General features: G+C 42.9%; 2 protein-coding genes across 2 annotated transcripts in view; both read right to left on the bottom strand.

The window, feature by feature from the left end:
- kif26aa (kinesin family member 26Aa) overlaps positions 1-1,824 on the bottom strand; it is a 39,891-nt gene extending 38,067 nt beyond the window's left edge. Inside the window, exon 1 of the mRNA XM_056405066.1 lies at positions 1,664-1,824. Within this exon, the coding sequence (XP_056261041.1) occupies positions 1,664-1,720 (57 nt within the window). The 5' untranslated portion in view covers positions 1,721-1,824. The remainder of the gene's footprint in view (positions 1-1,663) is intronic.
- Positions 1,825-8,322: 6,498 nt separating this feature from the next.
- LOC130187400 (NLR family CARD domain-containing protein 3-like) lies at positions 8,323-19,793 on the bottom strand. The gene is made up of 12 exons (XM_056404998.1): positions 19,624-19,793; positions 18,363-18,465; positions 17,914-18,024; positions 17,015-17,125; positions 16,341-16,419; positions 15,933-16,158; positions 13,979-15,782; positions 13,699-13,872; positions 12,622-12,795; positions 12,311-12,484; positions 10,828-10,874; positions 8,323-9,555 (listed from the first exon to the last, which is right to left on the bottom strand). Exons 2-12 carry the CDS (start codon positions 18,449-18,451, stop codon positions 9,008-9,010), a joined length of 3,537 nt encoding a protein of 1,178 aa, XP_056260973.1. The 5' UTR covers positions 18,452-18,465; positions 19,624-19,793; the 3' UTR covers positions 8,323-9,007.
- Between the last annotated feature and the right edge of the window lie 313 nt (positions 19,794-20,106).

The raw sequence follows: 20,106 nt of genomic DNA on the forward strand, positions 1-20,106 counted from the left end.
CGAGGAAAACAGCAGCTGTTGAGGACAGAAACGTTGTGAGAGCTGTAAAGAAAGACCCTAAAACAACTGTTAGTGACATCAGCAACAACCTCCAGAGGGCAGGAGTGAAGGAATCAGAATCTACTGTTCGCAGACGACTTCATGAACAACAGAACAGAGGCTACACCAGAAGATGCAAACCACTCATTAGCAAGAGGAATAAGAAGGCCAGGCTGGAATTTGCCAAAAAAGTACAGAGACGAGCCTCAAAACTTCTGGGACAATTTTAAGTCTATCTGTTCCAATACTTTTGCTCACCTAAGAATTTGGTGTTCCATTACAAAAATCTGCTAAGTTGTGCATCAGATCCAGATGTTAATACCTGGAAATAAAAGCTGAAATGTTGATCTCTTGTCTCATATTCATCTTTTGATGTCAAACCCAAATGTTTCCAGTCTACAGATAAAATAAAGGAACTGGCCTCACTGCTCCGATACTCTAGGGGAGTGTACCAGATATTAAAGTTAGGACTCACTTCATCTGATATCTGTCAGGTGTTCTAATAATTTTGGCCACCACTGTATATATATATATATATATATATATAAATTATATCTGCACAGACTGGTATATATGTCAATATATGAAGTTGTTCTAACAGGTTTCATATATAATTTTTTACAAATATTACAGATAAAATAAAAATGTATATTTCATTAATGGAAATTAAAGACATGTTCATATATTATTATTACATGTGGAGTTTAATCTCTGAGCCTGTGGATAAAGTGAACAAACCAGCAAGATACCAGCGGGGTGTGTGTGTGTGTGTGTGTGTGTGTGTGTGTGTGTGCAACAGAGGGAAGAGCCACTTACTGACCAACTGAGAGAGACAGAGTGGGCGAGCGAGCAGCAGAGGCAGTGAAGAGAGAGAGGCAGTGAAGTCAGATCACTGAACAGATCAGAGAGAGAGAGAGAGAGAGAGAGAGAGAGGAGAGAGAGAGAGAGAGAGAGAGACAGAGAGAGAGAGAGAGGGAGAGAGTGAGACAGAGAGAGAGAGAGAGGGAGAGAGAGAGAGAAAGAGAGAGAGAGAGAGAGAGAGAGAGGTAACACCACAGAAAGTGAAGCTCTCTCGCCCCAGCAGAGATGTGAGCTGCTGTGATGACCTGACAGAGGAGTTCAGCGTCACTGTCCTGGGCCTGCACAGTCCGCTCAGACCACATCCCAGTCCAGGTTCTGCAGAGATCCTGGACTGTTGAGTCCAGACAGAGACCAGGACCTGGACCTGAGGGACCTTCAGGTGACGCTGTGTTTACCTGTACGTCTCCCTCAGCAACACACAGGTGTCGTCTGTGATGTCGAAAGAACGACTGAAGATCAGAGTCTTTGCAGAGACCGCCAGACCGGACTGGACTGAACCAGACCAGACCAGACCACCTGACCCAGACTGGACCAGACCAGACTGAACCAGACCACCTGACCCAGACCAGACTGGACCACCTGTCCTGATCCAGCTGCAGAACCCAGGTCCGGGAGGCCTCGTAACTTCCTGTCCTCGCTCTACTGTTAAAGTGTCTTACACTGACTCACCTGATCAGTCCCGCCCCTCTGCTGCTTCCAGCCAATCAGTGTATGAGGGTGTACCTGTGTGAGACAGTTGTGACAGTGTTGTGTTGCTGCTGACCTTCAGGGCCGAGGTGTCGGCCAGAGCAGCAGCTTGTCTCTTCAGCTGTGACGCCATGATGTGGCAGCGCTGACACAGCCTCTGTAGCTCCTCCCCCTCCTCCTCCGGCTTGCCGTAGCGGCTCAGTTCGCTGGCTGACAGCGAGCCCTCGGGGTTCGGCCTGGACGCGCAGCTCCTCCTCACCTCCTCTTCGTCCTCCTCTCCTGCAGAACGAAGACGCTTCCTGCGGCACGTGGAGCCCAGAGGAAGAGGAGTGTCGCCCTCCACCACCTGCACAAGACACAGGAAACTCAGTGTCTGTCACATGACTCCTCAGAGCAGGAGACAACATGTAACTGTTGAACCACAGGAAGTAAAACTAGTAGTACTTCCTGTAGTTAAAGTACTTCCTGTTGTGACAGTTTCACATTAAAAGTACTACCTGTAGTCACAGTATCACAGGTGAAGTACTTCCTGTAGTTACAGTTTCACATTAAAAGTACTACCTGTAGTCACAGTATCACAGTAAAAGTACTTCCTGTAGTTAAAGTATCACAATAAAAGTACTCCCTGTAGTCAAAGTATCACAGTAAAGGTACTTCCTGTAGTTACTGTTTCACATTAAAAGGACTTCCTGTAGTTAACGTATTACAATAAAAGTACTTCCTGTAGTTCAACTATCCCAGTAAAGTACTTCCTGTAGTTCAACTATCACAGTAAAGTACTTCCTGTAGTCACAGTATCACAGTAAAAGTGCTTCCTGTAGTTAAAGTATCACAATAAAAGTACTCCCTGTAGTCAAAGTATCACATTAAATATACTTCCTGTAGTTACAGTTTCACATTAAAAGTAATTCCTGTAGTCACAGTATCACAGTAAAAGTGCTTCCTGTAGTTAAAGTATCACAATAAAAGTACTCCCTGTAGTCAAAGTATCACATTAAATATACTTCCTGTAGTCACAGTATCACATTAAATGTACTTCCTGTAGTTTCACATTAAAAGTACTTCCTGTAGTCACAGTATCACATTAAATGTACTTCCTGTAGTTTCACATTAAAAGTACTTCCTGTAGTCACAGTATCACAGTAAAAGCACTTCCTGTAGTTAAAGTATCACATTAAATATACTTCTTGTAGTTAGTTTCACATTAAAAGTACTTTCTGTAGTTACAGTGTCACAGTAAAAGTTCTTCAGATGAATCATGGGAAATCTTTGCTGTTATTTGTGAAATGTAGAATTTGACGTCTCTGCTCAAACAGATGATTAAACGACATCAAACGACATCTAGTCTTTTTCTACATTATGTCGTTTAAAAAGACAAACTTTCATATGAGAACATAAAGTGATATTTCTGTGACAGGCTGAGTATTTCATTATTCTCAGTATGTGTTTATCACGTGCTGTATTAGGACGAGCTCTCCCTCTGAACGGAGGCTGAGTAGAAGTGTGAAGTAAGAGCAGTTCTGAGAAGCTGCAGGGTGAGGCTTCATCTGCAGCTCTGAACAAAGACTGAGGAGGAACAAATGATCGACAGCAGAGTCATCATCACAGCTAAACCTCCACACGCTCGCTAGCTTCACCTGCGTCACCAGAGACAGACAGAAAAATCACCTGAGGTCACATGACTTTGACTTCAAAATAAAAGCAGAGCGAGTTTAATCAAACACCAGTGTCGAGCCAGAATCCAGAGATGAGTCTGATACTCACTGTGTATCTCCTGTAATCCGGTCTGTGTCCCCGAGCTGAGCTCCAGTACTGTGAGTACATCTCTGTTCACAAACTCCCCGACGGCTTTAATGAACTTTAATAAACTCTGATTATCTGATGAACTCTCCGACTGAGAAGCAGCTTCAGTCTCAGCCTGTGAGGAGCTCTGCTTTCAGTACAGAGGGAAAAAAGACAAGCTGAGTGTGTGTGTGTGTGTGTGTGTGTGTGTGTGTGTGTGTGTGTGTCTCGGCTGTAGGAGGAGAATGATGTCGCTGAAGCGTGAACTTTCAGACTGCAGGACGGGAGAGTGAAGACTGAGCTGAGATCCACTGCTCTGACACAGTTACATAACTGCTGTGTGTGAAGACGAACGATGACACGGTGGTGGTGAATATTAGTGTGAATATTAGTGTGAATATTAGTGTGAATATTAGTGAGGCTGGTGGAGGTAGATAAACAGTGATGGCTGCTGGGCAACTGATACTGGATACTGGACAAACCGGTCCAGATGATGTAGACCAGGAACGTCCATGGTGGATCCACTCAGTCGCTGTGATTCAGATGATTCGATCATTCACCAATTCCATCTAATGCTGGAGGGAAAAACAAGAAATGAATTACAAATCTGAAATCTACTAAAATCTGATGTGACGGCCCAGCCCAGCCTGTCAGTGTGTGTGAGTGTGTGTGAGTGTGTGTGAGTGTGTGTGTGTGTGTGTGTTGTAGAGGAGCCTGTGGTGAGTGGAGGAGGTCTGCCCCCCCCCCCATCACCAGTCACTGGACTGGTTTCTCTGGTTTGAGGATTGTTGGAAACATTGGTGATAATGTAAGAAGACAACTCAAATAAATACAGAACATAGATGTAGTTGTTTTTAGGCATTTTAATGTGGGAAAATAACAGATTATAATCTAAGTGGGTTAGAATATATTCTACCAGTATTATTCTTTAAATGTTTGTTTACCTGAAGTTACAGCCTCTGGTGCAGGTTTCCTGTCTCTCCTCTAGGGACAGGAGCAGCAGGGTCTTACACCGGGGGTCAAAGGTTGATGTTCGTCTCTACTGCACTGGTATATCTCTTCTTCAGATCTTGTATGGTGCTGTGTTTGATGTCTCTGACCATCGCTGTGTCACTAATGTTGTCCTGTGCCACAGCTGTGGTCGCCACTTGCATCGACCTCAGTTCCTTCGGTGTTCCTGATATCTGTCTCATTCAGGGTGAAGATATCTGTGCCACTCTGTCTGTAGAAGCGTCGTCAGCGACAACAGCCAGGTGCCTCAAATGCTTCAGCACTTCATGTGATAAATCACGTGCTTTCTAACATGCAGGGTTAGATCGTTCTGGATCATTGGGAGGAAGCTTTGCTGAGCTAAGTGTGTCCAGTGTTGGTTGGTTTTCCAGTGGAGCTGATTGAACATTAGCTTCACACATCCTCGGCTAAAGTTTTCTCTGGGTGGTGCTGTGTGAGATGAGTCCTAAGGTTTGCAGTATTCCCAGAGTATTTTATTTTCATACAACACTTCAAATCTCATGTGTCATATCCATCTCCTTCATTCCTTCTTTGTTAAAAAACCAACGTTCGATTCAAACGCAGTCTTTCTCCAATGCCTCCATATTTGTTTTACCAACTTCCTCCCCCACACTGACCGTGACCTCTGCTGACCTCACCAGAAAAAAACTCCGCTCTACCATCTAGTGATTTTATCATTGAAATACCAAAAAGTTCAGTTCGTGTAAGCAATTCATACAATAAAAGATCGATACTTGGCGTCCGGGATTCGATACAATATTGCCTCATAACCTGTTGTGATACTATGCTGTATTGAGTTTTCCCTCCACCTGTTTAAGCACAAACCTCATTTCTGTTTTCAACGACCAAATGTGGCGTTTTCAACCAGTGAGATGCAGCATTGCTCTTCCTGTGCCTAGTCTCTCAGGAATTATAAGAAGAAATCAGACTGGGTCTATTCCTTGGTGTGTTCCAGACAAACCAAGATGTTGGACACACTCGTAACACTTCTCTATGGGCTTTTCAAAACGTTCAGATGGTGCTGACAAAGCCAGCTAATGTGATTTGAACCAGATAGTACGAATGAGTATGTTCTTTGGTTTACAGAGAGGAAGTCAGTAGAGTAAGCGCTCCTTCAATCAGGTCCAGGACACATTTACACACAGAACTAAAAGAATGTGGTCTGACTGATCGGATCTCAATGCGTCTTAGGTGCGTTCACACCTGAACTTTTTGGGTCTTGACAGACCAAAGAACTGAAGAAGATCATCAGGTAAACCAGAGCAAAACCAGCTGACAACTTAAATACATCACCTCCAACAACAAGGAGAGTTCAGACTTCCTGCACAACATATTCATGTCCAACTCAGAGACACCAACCAGAACACCACAAACATGAGGTCCAGCCACGAACACAAATGGAGCTCGTGGCCTCTTCACACCGGCAGTAAGACAAAGGAAACAAAGAACTGAAAAACAATAAACTCCCAAATGAAGTTTTAGTTTTAGATTTTATCTTTAACATTTAGTCCTGTATGTTAGGATGTGTTTGCACATAATAATATGTGTGTTACTTTTATTCCACTATCTTTCTGCCAGGAAGTGTAGGCACAAAATAATTTCATCATTTCTGGATAGAGGGAAATTATTTAATATCATATTGTTATTCTGCATGTTTAAATGCTAATAAAAGTGCCCCTGAAGGAGAGCTCAGTCCTCAGACAATATAAAAAAGTATAATGTGTCAGCGCATTCGTTTATTTGCACTAAGAGTTCTCCACTCAAAGTTATCCGGTGAAACCAATATTTATTTGCTATTAAAGAATCAAAATCAGCATGTACATGGATCTCCTCCGATATGAAAACCAGTCTGCAAGCAGTTAGCTGTGGCCAACGTCCCAGAGAAGAGAGTCTATCTCAGCAGTTACACAGAGTTTTGTATTTATTTTTCTAACTATCTGATTGGTGGAAAAGCTGGGGAGAGGCTGTGGTTTAGACTCAGCTGGCACAGTGCCTCCTTCTTCTGAGCTGACTGCACCTGGAGAAAAACCTACTCCCTTTTCATGTAACCGCCATTCGTCATGTTTGGAGTTATTGTTTACTTTATGCAACTGAGGCGGTCACATGACATCCTGTTCTTCTGGTGTCTCCCTCTGTGTAAGTGTCTGCCTTGAGTTTCACCCTAGCGCCCCCTAACGCATAGCAACAGTAATCATCAGAATATAAAAACAACACTCTCTTAGCAATGTAACTTAACTTTTAATATTTCTCACAAATGTCTGTTGATATCAGTCCAGGTGACTGGAACCACAAGGCAGAGAGTTCCCCCAGCTGACTCAGTAAATCCAGGTTCATGGAAATCAAACTGGGAGGCTCAGCATCTACTGGAATCACTGGATCTTCTCACTCAGTAAAAGACCTGAGCTGTATTAACAAACAGGATTATAGTCCCTGTTCTGCTTTCCTTTATGTTTCATCTAATGTTCCTCTTATGTCGTACAACGTCAAACTACATCATTACATCAAAGTGACGACTGAATGTAAACACCACATACTGAAATGCATTTGTTACTCTCTAGTTCAATTTCCAAACTGTCAATGACATCAGAATTAACTGATTCTAACAAAATGTGCTTAATATTGACACAGTACAAATATATATGTATTTAGAATTAAACTGTTTCAGCTGAACTAATATTTAGATACTCAATAAAACAAATGTTACACATAAAATATTCAGACTTTAGTTTCTCACTGACAGTAAAACTGTATTTTCCTATAGAAACACAGAACCTGTTTCAGCGCCTCAGTAAACATAATCTTTCTAAATGTTCTTAGAAACAGTAAAACTAAATTCTGTAGTTCACCGTTTCTAATCAAAAACACTGCTGACAAATCATTAATCATCTCTAGCATCATGAAAAGTCAGGGACTTAAAACTCTGTTTATTTCTCTTTCTGTAACATGAATATTACATGAAACTTACATTTTAAGCTTCAGTACGTTTCTCTTTACACCGTGATATTCACAACATACAGTAAACTGCTGCAACCAACTCTGCATGGAGACACAGGTGATACTAGCTTACAGAGACAGGTGATACTAGCTTACCGAGACAGGTGATACTAGCTTACAGAGACAGGTGATACTAGCTTACCGAGACAGGTGATACTAGCTTACAGAGACAGGTGATACTAGCTTACCGAGACAGGTGATACTAGCTTACAGAGACAGGTGATACTAGCTTACCGAGACAGGTGATACTAGCTTACCGAGACAGGTGATACTAGCTTACAGAGACAGGTGATACTAGCTTACAGAGACAGGTGATACTAGCTTACAGAGACAGGTGATACTAGCTTACCGAGACAGGTGATACTAGCTTACAGAGACAGGTGATACTAGCTTACAGAGACAGGTGATACTAGCTTACAGAGACAGGTGATACTAGCTTACAGAGACAGATGATACTAGCTTACCGAGACAGGTGATACTAGCTTACCGAGACAGGTGATACTAGCTTACCGAGACAGGTGATACTAGCTTACAGAGACAGGTGATACTAGCTTACCGAGGAACGTGAAGATATTTACCGAGTATCGTGATGCTAGCTTACCGCGGCGGGTGAAGTGAATCTAAAACCGGCACTTCCGGTGGTCTCGTGGCTCCTGCAGATAAACCGTTTCTCTGTCAACTGATATCTGCGGGACTTCAATAACAGTTTTCACTTAGTTCCTACCGTTTCTTGACTTTAGTGCAGCTCGTCGTTGTTACTGAGCAGCTGCTTCAACTCTCTCTGAACCACGGAGCCGTCCTCGCGCTCGCTCTCACAACACACTGTAAAACATTGTTAAATTTAGTGGCGGGAAACAGTGAAACAAAAGATTTGACCAAGTTATCATAACTGTTATATCAAATAACACAAATAAAAGTATTAAATTGAATCTACAGTGAATAGTTGGGTAGTTTATAATAGTTTATTTGTTTTATTCAGCTGGGTTACATCATCTGTCAATCACAGCAGATTCAGCAGTTTGAGGTAAAGATCACTATGAACAAGAATAATAAAGTCTCTCTGCTCAGGGATGAAACACATTTATTCTCTAACTTGATGATGTCAGCTGTTGTCTCTTTGAACTGAACTGACTTTTCTCTCTTCATCAGTGTGGTGAGGGGGGGTCACTGTTGACCCTGAAGGCAGGGGGAGTTTACAGAATATAAAAACATCTGGAGGGTTAAGAAAAGTCATGAATGTCTTATAAACATGATTTTGAACTGATGACATGTTTCAGAAGTCGGCTGCAGAGAACGACTCGTTCCTTCTGTTTGTGGTTTCCAGGTGTAAAACCTGGTTGAATACAATCATCTGTTCTGTATCTGTGATGCAGAACGACCCCTCTATAAACCAAATACACAAGTAGGACGTCTGTTATTAGAGAACTACATGACAACAACATGAGAAGCTACGAGACACTGCTGCAGAAATGTTACAGAAGTAAGAGTCAGAGTCAACACAGTGTGAACACAAGAAGTTCATTAAAGTCACAATCAGTGATTCAAATGGAAACCAAAGTGAAACCTCGTCCACCACCAACATTTAAACCACAGGACTGAAGCTGCTGTCACGTCCAGACTCTCCCTCCTACACTCAACACAGAGACACCGAGGAACCAAAGGTACAGAACCTGAACCCAGGATACAGAGGTTCAGGGAAGGTGGTGTTGAAGGTGTGGAGGTGGATCAGTGAGTCAGAGACTCTGTAGAAGGACAGAGAGCCAGCAGGACAGTCCACATACACTGCTACTCTGTGAGAGGAGGAGGAGGAGGAGGAGGAAGAGGAGGAAGAGGAGGAGGAGATGGGTGTTTCTCTGTCATTGTGACAGACAGAGCAACGACCATCAGAGCAGCTCAGACTCCAGGACTGATCATTTCTTCCAAACACACAGTCTTCACTGTTTCCTTTCCTGCTGATTCCTCTGTAACTCACTGATATATGAACCCCTCCTCTCCACTCGACCTCCCAGTAACAGCGACCAGTCAGACCAGTTGAACACAGCAGCTGACACCAGAAGTCAAACCTGTCTGGATGATCAGGATATGACTGATCCTCTCTCACCCATGTCACCTTCCTGTTGTTGTCAGACAGTCTGAGGTTTCTGTTCACTGTGTTTGTGTCCAGTTCCAGTTCACAGGAATCTGATGGAGAGAACAAGACAGTTTATCATCTGACTCATCTGATGGATTATTGATTGATTATTGACTGATATGTTGTTATTTCCTGTAAAGTTTATCAATGACACATGTAGTCAGACATCTCTCATCAGTAACGTTTGAATGAATAAATACCACAACTATTGTATAAAAGGCCCCTATGTGCCAATGTAGGTAGTTCAATTACAGTTCTTTAATGTTGTTTACAGTAATTATTGTGTTGTTGGGGAATATGTTGTTAATTATAAGCTTCATATGTGACAACATGCCAATCAGTTTGGTTGCCTGGCACCTCAGAGGGACACATGCCCAAACGGAGGGTTTGGTGGAAATGAAGGCCTCATTCAGGAAGTGACGAATGTAACGTGGTCGGGTCTTCTTCCCCACAAGAGCTGCAAGAGAAAGTCGACCTCGCCTTGTTGTTGGGACTTTTGCGCGTTCATGACAGGAAGTAAGTGTTGACTATAATATTTCCATTCACCTAGGTGTACAGTTTATTCTGCTCATGCGAAGTCTGAACTATTGTAACCTGGTTAATGTCAATAAGCTCGGTGGGGGGTAATTTAGTTGAATACATGTTGAAATGCCGAGTTGACCTCACTGAGTTCAGGTTGTCTAGTGTTTGGTTAATGTTATTTCGGTCACGTCTTGTTCGGAGTCGCCACGTTCCGTTGGCGAGTGCGGTAAATAATGTGGCAGCCGTTCTTTTAGATGATGTACCACCGGTGCTGCTGCCATTAGTAGGTTTGGCCACTAGATGGCAGCCTGAGAACATGCAATGCACAGTGAATGTGTAGTTGTATAGGGAGAGACTCCTTGACAGAATTAAAGAGGTTGTTCAGTTTTAATGAGACAGTCTGTCTGTATTTATACATGTGTTTCCTTGTCAGGCTGTACAGCAGTTTAATTTGAGATGTGAAATGATTAGTATTTCTTTATACTTATTATTGTTGTGACCTGTAATTCTGTCGAGTGCTTGTGTAGATGGAGAGTTGGTGCAGAGCCTGTTGTGATATGACATTATATTTGTGTTTGCAGAACCACCCTCAAACAACAATAAACCCTGTGATCATCTCATCAGCTGCGTCATCATTGCATCATTGTTCTGATCCACATTCCCTGGGTGAATGCAAATCACCTATAACCAACCCTAGCTCTGAGTTATCCATCCCATTCTACAACCATCAACATTGTGTTTAAAGACAAACTGACAGTCAGCTGTTTGCTCATCATTAGTCACATTAAATCCACACTTACACTTCCTGAGACCAGGTTTTAACCTGTGCTCTCCACCATGGTCCACCCTGGAGGAAGAAACACAGTCAGAATGATTTTCTATCCAACATGAGTCCTAACTGCTGTTCAACATGAAGCAGTGTTCCTCAGTTTGTCAGTGTGACACAGAAACAGGCTGAAACTCATCAGTCTGAACTGGTTCCTTGTTTCTTTCACTGGTGTCTGTGAGGAAAAGATGTGAAGAAGAAGAAGAAGATAATGTGACAGAAACAATAAGAGTCACCACTGATCTGCTCTGTGTTTTTATTGATGTCTTCCTACATGATTCAACAGAATGGGAAATATTGGTCTCTGCGAGTTGTCTCTGAAAATGTAGTTGACCTGAATTTACACATGAACAACTGAACAGTTTACAGACTGTTCACAGATCAGTTTAACAGCAGATTCAATGTGTTTCGTGTCATTTACATGTTTGAAACAGAGGCTCTAATGATAGAGGCCGTATGCTGGACAGATTGTGAAGCCCTCTGAGGAAAGTTTAGGATTTTAGGATCTGATAAATCAAAGTCCATTAACTTGACTTGAGAATTTAATGTTAAAAACTGAATCTTTCTACTGTTAAATTATAATTTTGAAGTTAACAGAGAATAAATGTTCCTATGAGTCATCTCTGTCAGCAGCAAAGCTTTTGTAATGTAATTAAATGAATCTGTGTTTGTTCTTTGTTTTGACTTCAAATGTGCAATAATCAAGAATATATATAGAAAAGGTGTTTGAGGTGGAAAATAGACTTGAAACCAAAGTAGTGAACAAATTAACATCTTGACCTGATGATGGCGTTAGATGAAAAGTCAGAGGATCACCAAGGCTATTTCAGTTCATGTAAGAACATGAATGAAAGGGGAACATGAATGTCTGAACCACATTTCATCACAATCATCCAATAGTTGTTGAGATGTTTCAGTCTGGACCACAAATAAAAATCTCATGGCAGCTCTAGAGGAAAATTCAGGGGTCACTGAGGTCACGAGGGTTTAATCTCTCGCCATCCTGCACATCTTTTCACATTTTATCACAATCTGAAAAAGTGTGAACCTGCTGGAGGCGCTAGAGGAAAAGTCAGAGGGTCACTGTTTATGATCCCCAGAGGACGAATCTTCTGAGGATCATAAGTATCTGAACTAAATCTCATCTCAATATGTTTAGTAGTTGTTGAGATATTACAGTCTGGACCAAAGAGGTGGGCCGACCAACCGACACTGTCATACCTACATCCATCCTGCTATCATGGCTCAAACTGAGACTGATGTTCTCTAATGAAGGGATGTCTCCATTTGGTAAAAGACTTGTGAGGTTAATTCAGGCCGACTCACTCCTCTGAATACAACTAAGAGAAATAAGTCTTACGTCTTACGTCTTTCATGACGACGGACCCGAGCAGGGAAACAGGAAATAAAAGAGGAGACAGACCTCCAGAGACTGAGGTCTTGTTGTCTTTCCATACCTGAGAGTCTCCAGTCTCCAGTGTGGATCCTCCAGTCCAGCAGACAGCAGCTTCACTCCTGAGTCTCCTGGATGATTGTAGCTAAGGTCCAGCTCTCTCAGATAGGACGGGTTGGAGCTCAGAGCTGAGGCCAGAGAAAGACATCCTTCTTCTGTGATCAGACATCCTGACAGACTGGAGTTAGAAAATATGATGAACTTAGTGTTTTAGAAAGTCATGTCAGCAGGAAAATCCTCCAGATGTTGAACATCTTCACTAACAAGAACCTAAAGCAAGAAAAGCAGCTGTCTAACAAACAGCTTTATCCTGACCTGAGAGTCTCCAGTGTACAGTGTGGACTCTCCAGTCCAGCAGACAGCAGCTTAACTCCTGAATCCTGCAGGTTGTTGTTACTCAGGTCCAGGTGTCTCAGACTAGAGGACAGGGAGCTGAGGACTGAGGACAGAGCTTCACAGCTTCTCTCTGAGAGGTTACAGCCACTCAGTCTGAAGAGGAATCAGCAGAACAAAAGAAAACAAGTATAAAAATGTGTTTTTTTCCGTGACTAAAGAAGAAGACATCATACCAGGAAAATCACATAAAACTGACACCTTCCACTGTAGTCTCTATGTCTAAGCTGAATCTGAATATGAAACAGACATGAAATAATACACACACATTGTTTAACCATTTTAGCAGCTGCATGTGGTGACATTTTAAAGATGTTTTCTATCAAAAATAAATCAGGAATACATTTATAATGAATACAAATCCAACACTCCCGTAACCTTCAGACTCTATGTAGAGAGATATAGCTACAGCAGCAGTCAAGATGCAGAGAAACAGCATAGTCAGTGTGAACACAGTCTGTTTCCAGTGTGAGTAACTTGATGGTTCATAATCAGTGTTGTGCCAGTTCACACTTTAAAAGAACTACCTCAAAGTTCAGTTCTTACTGATGAAAATAGAAAAAGTAACTTGATGGTTCATAATGTTTCATGTCTGTTTTCATTAGTGACAGCTACAGATGACATGATAATGTTTGCTAACTTACTGTTTACTGATCTTATTCATGTTTTCAGCAAATGTTACTATTACTGTTTAGCTTAACGGCAGCATTACCATGGAGCATATCACAGTAATTTGTGATTGGGTTTGTGGTTGGATTGTTTTTTATGGTTATCATGTAGACAGGGTCATTTTATTCAGTTGGGTTTCTTTGTTGGTTGTTTAGTGGTCGCTGTCACTGAGCTACATAACTCCTTTCTGAGAGCAAGAAGGGAGTGGGGAGCTGTGGCTGAAGGGAGGCGTGGCCAACGAGGCCTTTATAAAATCTAGTGGCAGTGAATATCAGAAACTTTAAGTGAATAACAGCTCAGAGTCATAAATAGAAACAGCTGAACTCTAACCTGAGACCTTCCAGTGTACAGTGTGAACTCTCCAGTCCAGCAGACAGCAGCTTAACTCCTGAATCCTGCAGGTTGTTGTTACTCAGGTCCAGGTGTCTCAGACTAGAGGACAGGGAGCTGAGGACTGAGGACAGAGCTTCACAACTTCTCTCTGAGAGGTTACAGCCACTCAGTCTGAAGAGGAATCAGTAGAACAAAAGAAAACAAGTATAAAAATGTGTTTTTTGTCGTGACTAGAGAAGAAGATACAGTAAATGTAGATGGATATATGTTCACATACACAGCTTTATTTGAGGCTTTGACCACTGGCAGCAGCTTCAGAAGAGCCTCCTCTGAAGCAGAGTATTTCTTCAGGTCAAACACGTCCAGATCTTCTTGTGATGACAGTAAGATGAAGACCAGAGCTGACCATTGAGCAGGAGACAGTTTATCTGTGGAGAGGCTACCTGCTCCCAGGGACTGTTGGATCTGCTCCACTAGAGAACGATCATTCAGTTCATTGAGACAGTGGAACAGGTTGATGCTTTTCTCTACAGAGGGAGTCTCTTCAATCTTCTTCTTGATGTACTGGACTGTTTCCTGATTGGTCTGTGAGCCACTTCCTGCCTGTGTCATCAGACCTCGTAGGAGAGTCTGATTGGTCTGCAGTGAAAGACCCAGGAGGAAGCGGAGGAACAAGTCCAGGTGTCCATTTGGACTCTGTAAGGCCTCGTCCACAGCTCTCTGGTAGAAGAGTGTTGGTTCAGGTTTGTTTCCAAACATTTGAAACCACCAGGAGGTTGTTTGTTCTTCTGACATCAGATTGAGTCCAGACTTGATGAAGGTCAGATGGACATGAAGAGCAGCCAGAAACTCCTGAACACTCAGATGGACGAAGCAGAACACCTTGTCCTGGTACAGGCCTCTCTCCTCTTTAAAGATCTGTGTGAACACTCCTGAGTACACTGAGGCTGCTCTGATATCGATGCCACACTCTGTCAGGTCTGATTCATAGAAGATCAGGTTTCCTTTCTGCAGCTGCTCAAAAGCCAGTTTTCCCAGAGACTCAATCATCTTCCTGCTCTCTGGACTCCAGTGTGGATCTGTCTCAGATCCTCCATCATACTTGACCTTCTTCAGTTTGGACTGAACCACCAGGAAGTGGATGTACATCTCAGTCAGGGTCTTGGGCAGCTCTCCTCCCTCTCTGGTTTTCAACACCTCCTCCAGAACTGTAGCAGTGATCCAGCAGAAGACTGGGATGTGGCACATGATGTGGAGGCTTCGTGATGTCTTGATGTGGGAGATGATCCTGCTGGCCTGCTCCTCATCTCTGAACCTCTTCCTGAAGTACTCCTCCTTCTGTGCGTCAGTGAACCCTCTGACCTCTGTCACCATGCCAACACACTGAGGAGGGATCTGATTGGCTGCTGCAGGTCGTGTGGTTATCCAGAGGCGAGCAGAGGGAAGCAGTTTCCCCCTGATGAGGTTTGTCAGCAGCACGTCCACTGAGGTGGACTCTGTAACATCAGTCAGGATCTCAGTGTTGTGGAAGTCCAGAGGAAGTCGACACTCATCCAGACCGTCAAAGATGAACACGACCTGGAACTGATCAAACCTGCAGATTCCTGCTTCTTTGGTTTCAGTAAAGAAGTGATGAACAAGTTCCACCAAGCTGAACTTTCTCTCTTTCAGCACATTCAGCTCTCTGAAGGTGAATGGAAATGTGAACTGTATGTCCTGGTTGTCTTTGTCTTCAGCCCAGTCCAGAGTGAACTTCTGTGTTAAGACTGTTTTCCCAATGCCAGCCACTCCCTTTGTCATCACTGTTCTGATTGGTCCGTCTCTTCCAGGTGAGGCTTTAAAGATGTCTTCTTGTCTGATGGTTGTTTCTGGTCTGACTGGTTTCCTGGATGCTGTTTCAATCTGTCTGACCTCATGTTGATCATTGACCTCTCCAGTCCCTCCCTCTGTGATGTAGAGCTCTGTGTAGATCTGCTTCAGAAGGGTTGAGTTTCCTGCTTTAGCGATCCCCTCAAACACACACTGGAACTTCTTCTTCAGGTTAGATTTGAGTTGTTGTCGACAAACTGCAGCAAAATGTCCTGAAGGAACAAACAACAAATAAGATCAATGAATAAAAAGTCAACATTTCATCACTTCTTCCCTCTAAAGAATGAGTATATGAACATGTTTCCCTCCATGTGTTGATGTTAGTAAACGTCTCATTTCTCCATCATGTTAAATCCTCTTACTGCTCTGCAGACAGTCAGCCAGCTCCTCCTGCTTCATTCTCCTCAGGAAGTTCACTGTGATCTTCACAAACGCCTCTCTGCTCCTCCTCTGCTCTTCATCCTCACCGTCCAACACCTCCTCCTCCTCCCTCTGACTCTCTGAGGATTCTGGGTAATCTGGTCTCAGGACCTTCTGGACTCTCTTCAGCTCCTTCTTCACAAAACTGATGATGTTCTCCTCCAGCAGCTGGAACAGACGATGAAGTGAACATTTCATTTAGAAAACAACATGTGACTCATGCGTCAGTCTGAAGGCCTGCTGGTCTAAACACAGCAACATGGACACTGTTAGGACCTGAACGGTAGTTCAGCATTTAATCTTTGGTTGATGGACTCAAACAGTAACAGTGTGATTGTACATGTACAGACCATAAAGATGGAGTCCAGGTCTGGTTGATGCTGCTGGGCAGACTGATCCCTGTGGACCTCTGAGCTCTGCTGCTCAACTCTGTGGAGAAAACACCAACTTTAAGGAAGATGAACGACTCCACTCTGACACACCTTATTAAAGTGACTGATGAGTTCAAATTCCTGATGAAATGAGGATGAAGACGACTCGGTCATGAGTCCAGAGGAAGAAGGAGATGAGAGTTGTTGTTGGTTCAGTAACAATCTACCACCTCAATAACTAAATACAGGACTACAAACGTCCCTGTCGACCAAAGCAGCTGCCATCCTGATCAGCCCTCAGAGGGAAGACCTCAGCATCACAGATCAGCTCAGAGAAACCAGCAGTCCTGGTGAAATCTCTGACTGCAGTCTGTGAGATACAGCTGCTGTTCAGTCAACCGTTCAGGAACTCAGGGCTCAGCTCACTGAGGAGGACAAGTCAGGATTACCTGACAAGCTTATGGCCTGAATGTCTCTGATGTCCCTCTGAGTTTATCTTTCATCTACAAGGTACCACCATGATGGACAGGAAGGTCAGCAGCTACCTGAGCAGGTAGTTCAGTCCTACAACAGACTATGAAGACCTGGACCAAGACATGATTCCTCTTCTCAGGAGAGTCAGATAATAACAAAGGTCAGTTTTAAATTCTTACCTTCCTTCAGCAGGTCGTCCATCTTTAAAGTCAGTATAGCGACCTATAGACCGGTCACTCTTCATGGACACACAGCTGGGTTCAGGAGCGTCTGGTCTCTGCTGCTGCTTCCTGATACAAACAAACAAGTGACAAATGAAAAGGAGTTTTATCCTGAAAACAGATGGATTCTGAGAAAATTAGAAAATTTTAGGATCTGATATAAAATCAGTGAGAAGACATTAAAAACAAATCAAAATAAAAACCTACTGAACATATTGTTTTATGTATTTGCTTTAAACTGTGAATCTCATGTTTCATAATTAAATGTGAAACAATTGAAAAAAGAACAACTATTTGTCTTTTCACTGAATTAGTGAATGTCTTGTTTTTTTTGCACCATCAGAAATAAATCAGAGCACAGGAGACAGAGAGAGGAGGTGTGTTACGTCTCAGTGCTGTCCAGCAGAGGGCAGCAGAGACCTGCCAACACTGAAGAAAAAGCTCTGGAGGTGAGAGGGAGCTGCTTCTTCCTCACATGTCAAAATAATGAACAACAACCAACTGTCCAATCACAGCTCAGACACAGAACTGTGGGCGGAGCTTATCAGTGCTAACATCAGGGCAGCAGATGAAAAGTCTTTTTTGCTTTGGAAGTTTCCAAACAGAGAAATGACCAGACGTATCTTCGTGGCGGCCGTGATAAGAGCTGGTCTGATTCTCTCACTGCCGAGGAAAACAGCTTCAAAGCTTCTTATCTTCACTTTCATCTACAAGGTACCACCATGATGGACAGGAAGGTCAGCAGCTACCTGAGCAGGTAGTTCAGTCCTACAACAGACTATGAAGACCTGGACCAAGACATGATTCCTCTTCTCAGGAGAGTCAGATAATAAGAAAGGTCAGTTTTAAATTCTTACCTTCCTTCAGCAGGTCGTCCATCTTTAAAGTCAATATAGTGACCTATAGACCGGTCACTCTTCATGGACACACAGCTGGGTTCAGGAGCGTCTGGTCTCTGCTGCTGCTTCCTGATACAAACAAACAAGTGACAAATGAAAAGGAGTTTTAACCTGAAAACAGATGGATTGTGAGCAGACTGTCTCCAGGTGAAATGTTAGCAGCAGATAGAAACTCAGTAAGAAGACAGAGGTTGATTAACGTTCTCCTGTTCATCAACATGTGATCTGACCTCAGCTGTTGATCAGCTGACTGATCAGCTGTTGGCTCTTTGTTCACTGAGACAGTTAGTAGTTGGTTATTAGTTCTTTGAGCTGTTATTGAGTAGTTGATGGCAGATGTGACAGAGAGTGTGAATAATGATGGAGCAGTGATGTGAGTCATGGACAGTTAGAGATCCTCATCTCACCTCTGAGCTCTGGTCTTTCTCTCATGTTCCCCACACTGAGAGGTTTTAGAGGGAGGGGCTCCCTCCTCTCTGTCCTCACACTGATCCATGGCAGAGCCCCCACCTTCACACCAACACAACAACATGCTTCATTACAACAGGGTTTACTTCACAGGAAACATTAGTTCTGCTCATTAACATTGCACAAATATTCTTGTCCATTCTTGTTGAGGCCCAAAAAGGATTTCATTCCCACTGACACCTTTATTTGTGATAACACCTCCACAATGTCTTATTTCTCATTTAAAATCCCAAATGTGTTGGATTCCTCCAAGTTATTTGTCAAAATGTTCTATTGTGCCAGTATTATTTGTTAATCCCTCAGTTTGTCATAATGAAGTTGTTAATCAGTTCATCTTTGAGTCCTAGTGACCGATTGTTTCAAATGTGAAGAAATTCCATCAAAGCGTCACTGAGACATCGTGTCCATGAGAATGAGACCTCCAGAGACGTATTCTTCAAGATTAAAATCAAACCTCCTTTGATTCTGTGAGCCACTAACATCTAAATGAATCATCTTCAAATCACTGTCCTTAAACCCAACAGAAATTATTAAGAATATTTTTATTACTTGAACCAGCCAATCAGCTTCCAGAAACAACAAACTCAAGGTGAGCACAGTGATCCTGTAAGATGCTAAAAATAATAGCATGTCCATTTTTGTTTCATTTCCAAACCTTTATTTAAGTTTGTGTCTTTAAGAAACAGAGAAATTTAAGGAGAGTCCACATGTTCTATTCCTCTGGGGGCCTCTGATGTCTGAGGGCCCTAAACAGACACATAGTCCCTTACAGCCTGGACTGGTTCTGGTCCATCTAGAAAGGATCTGGGACAGCTGAGACTGGACTGAGACAAAGGGACCAAATCTGTCTCAATGTTGTAAAATGGCTGTTTGAAGACTCAGAGTTTTATCAGTTAAAATAAATCCACCTCAGTCATGTTGATCAAACCTGTTCAACAAGTTCAGACACATTTTTCACTGATAACTGAAAACAAGAGCTCAGTTACAGTCAAACTGCTGCTGATTTTACACGGTAACCATGAACAACAATACATGTCAGTCATTCTGAAATCACTGGAGTTTAACTCAGACAGAAATTGTTCAACTAAAGTCCAATCAATACTTTGAACCAGCCAATCAGCTTCCAGAAACAACAAACTCAAGGTGCGCACAGTGATCCTGTTCATCAGACATGTACAGATTTCTCTGGAGGATTCTCACCTGCTGAACTCACTTCAGGTCGACTTACAGACACTTTCCACCTTCATGTGTCGAGGAAACATCTGGAGAGAAGCAGCTGCTCGTTCTCCCTCGTCAGTCCTGGTGTCTGTGAGCATTTGATCTGAGGACGAGTCACTTCCTCATAACTTCAGAGTCCAAGTCTGAAAAACATCAGAGTGACGTCAGAACCAGTCTGACCTGTGACAGAAACCCAGTCAGTGTCAGAGACGTCACACATCACATGGTGTAGTTCTACTATCTGTCCACTAGGTGGAGCTAACGGACCATCAAGCCTCAGGCTCAGCGGAGAGCAGAGAAGTGTCAGGCTGAACAGACCTGCAGTCATCTCTCAGTGTGAAGACTTTGAGCCTCTGTTTGAAAAGCTGGTTTACAGATAAAGTTTGTTATTATTATTACTTCTAACAGAGCTGCTACAGTTACTGCTTCATATAATAAAAGTTAAATAATATAATGCTGAGAGGT

This window comes from Seriola aureovittata, chromosome 19 (assembly GCF_021018895.1).
Source record: "Seriola aureovittata isolate HTS-2021-v1 ecotype China chromosome 19, ASM2101889v1, whole genome shotgun sequence".
NCBI classification, from domain to species: domain Eukaryota; kingdom Metazoa; phylum Chordata; class Actinopteri; order Carangiformes; family Carangidae; genus Seriola; species Seriola aureovittata.

What these genes read in the sequence shown, in the direction of transcription:
- LOC130187400 (XM_056404998.1), bottom strand. Translation starts at nt 18,451, where the DNA reads ATGGATCAGTGTGAGGACAGAGAGGAGGGAGCCCCTCCCTCTAAAACC. An exon ending in AGAAAGACCAGAGCTCAGAG is followed by an intron (nt 18,025 to 18,362) that starts GTGAGATGAGGA and finishes TGTTTGTATCAG; the next exon opens with GAAGCAGCAGCAGAGACCAG. An exon ending in GGACGACCTGCTGAAGGAAG is followed by an intron (nt 16,420 to 17,014) that starts GTAAGAATTTAA and finishes TTTTCTCCACAG; the next exon opens with AGTTGAGCAGCAGAGCTCAG.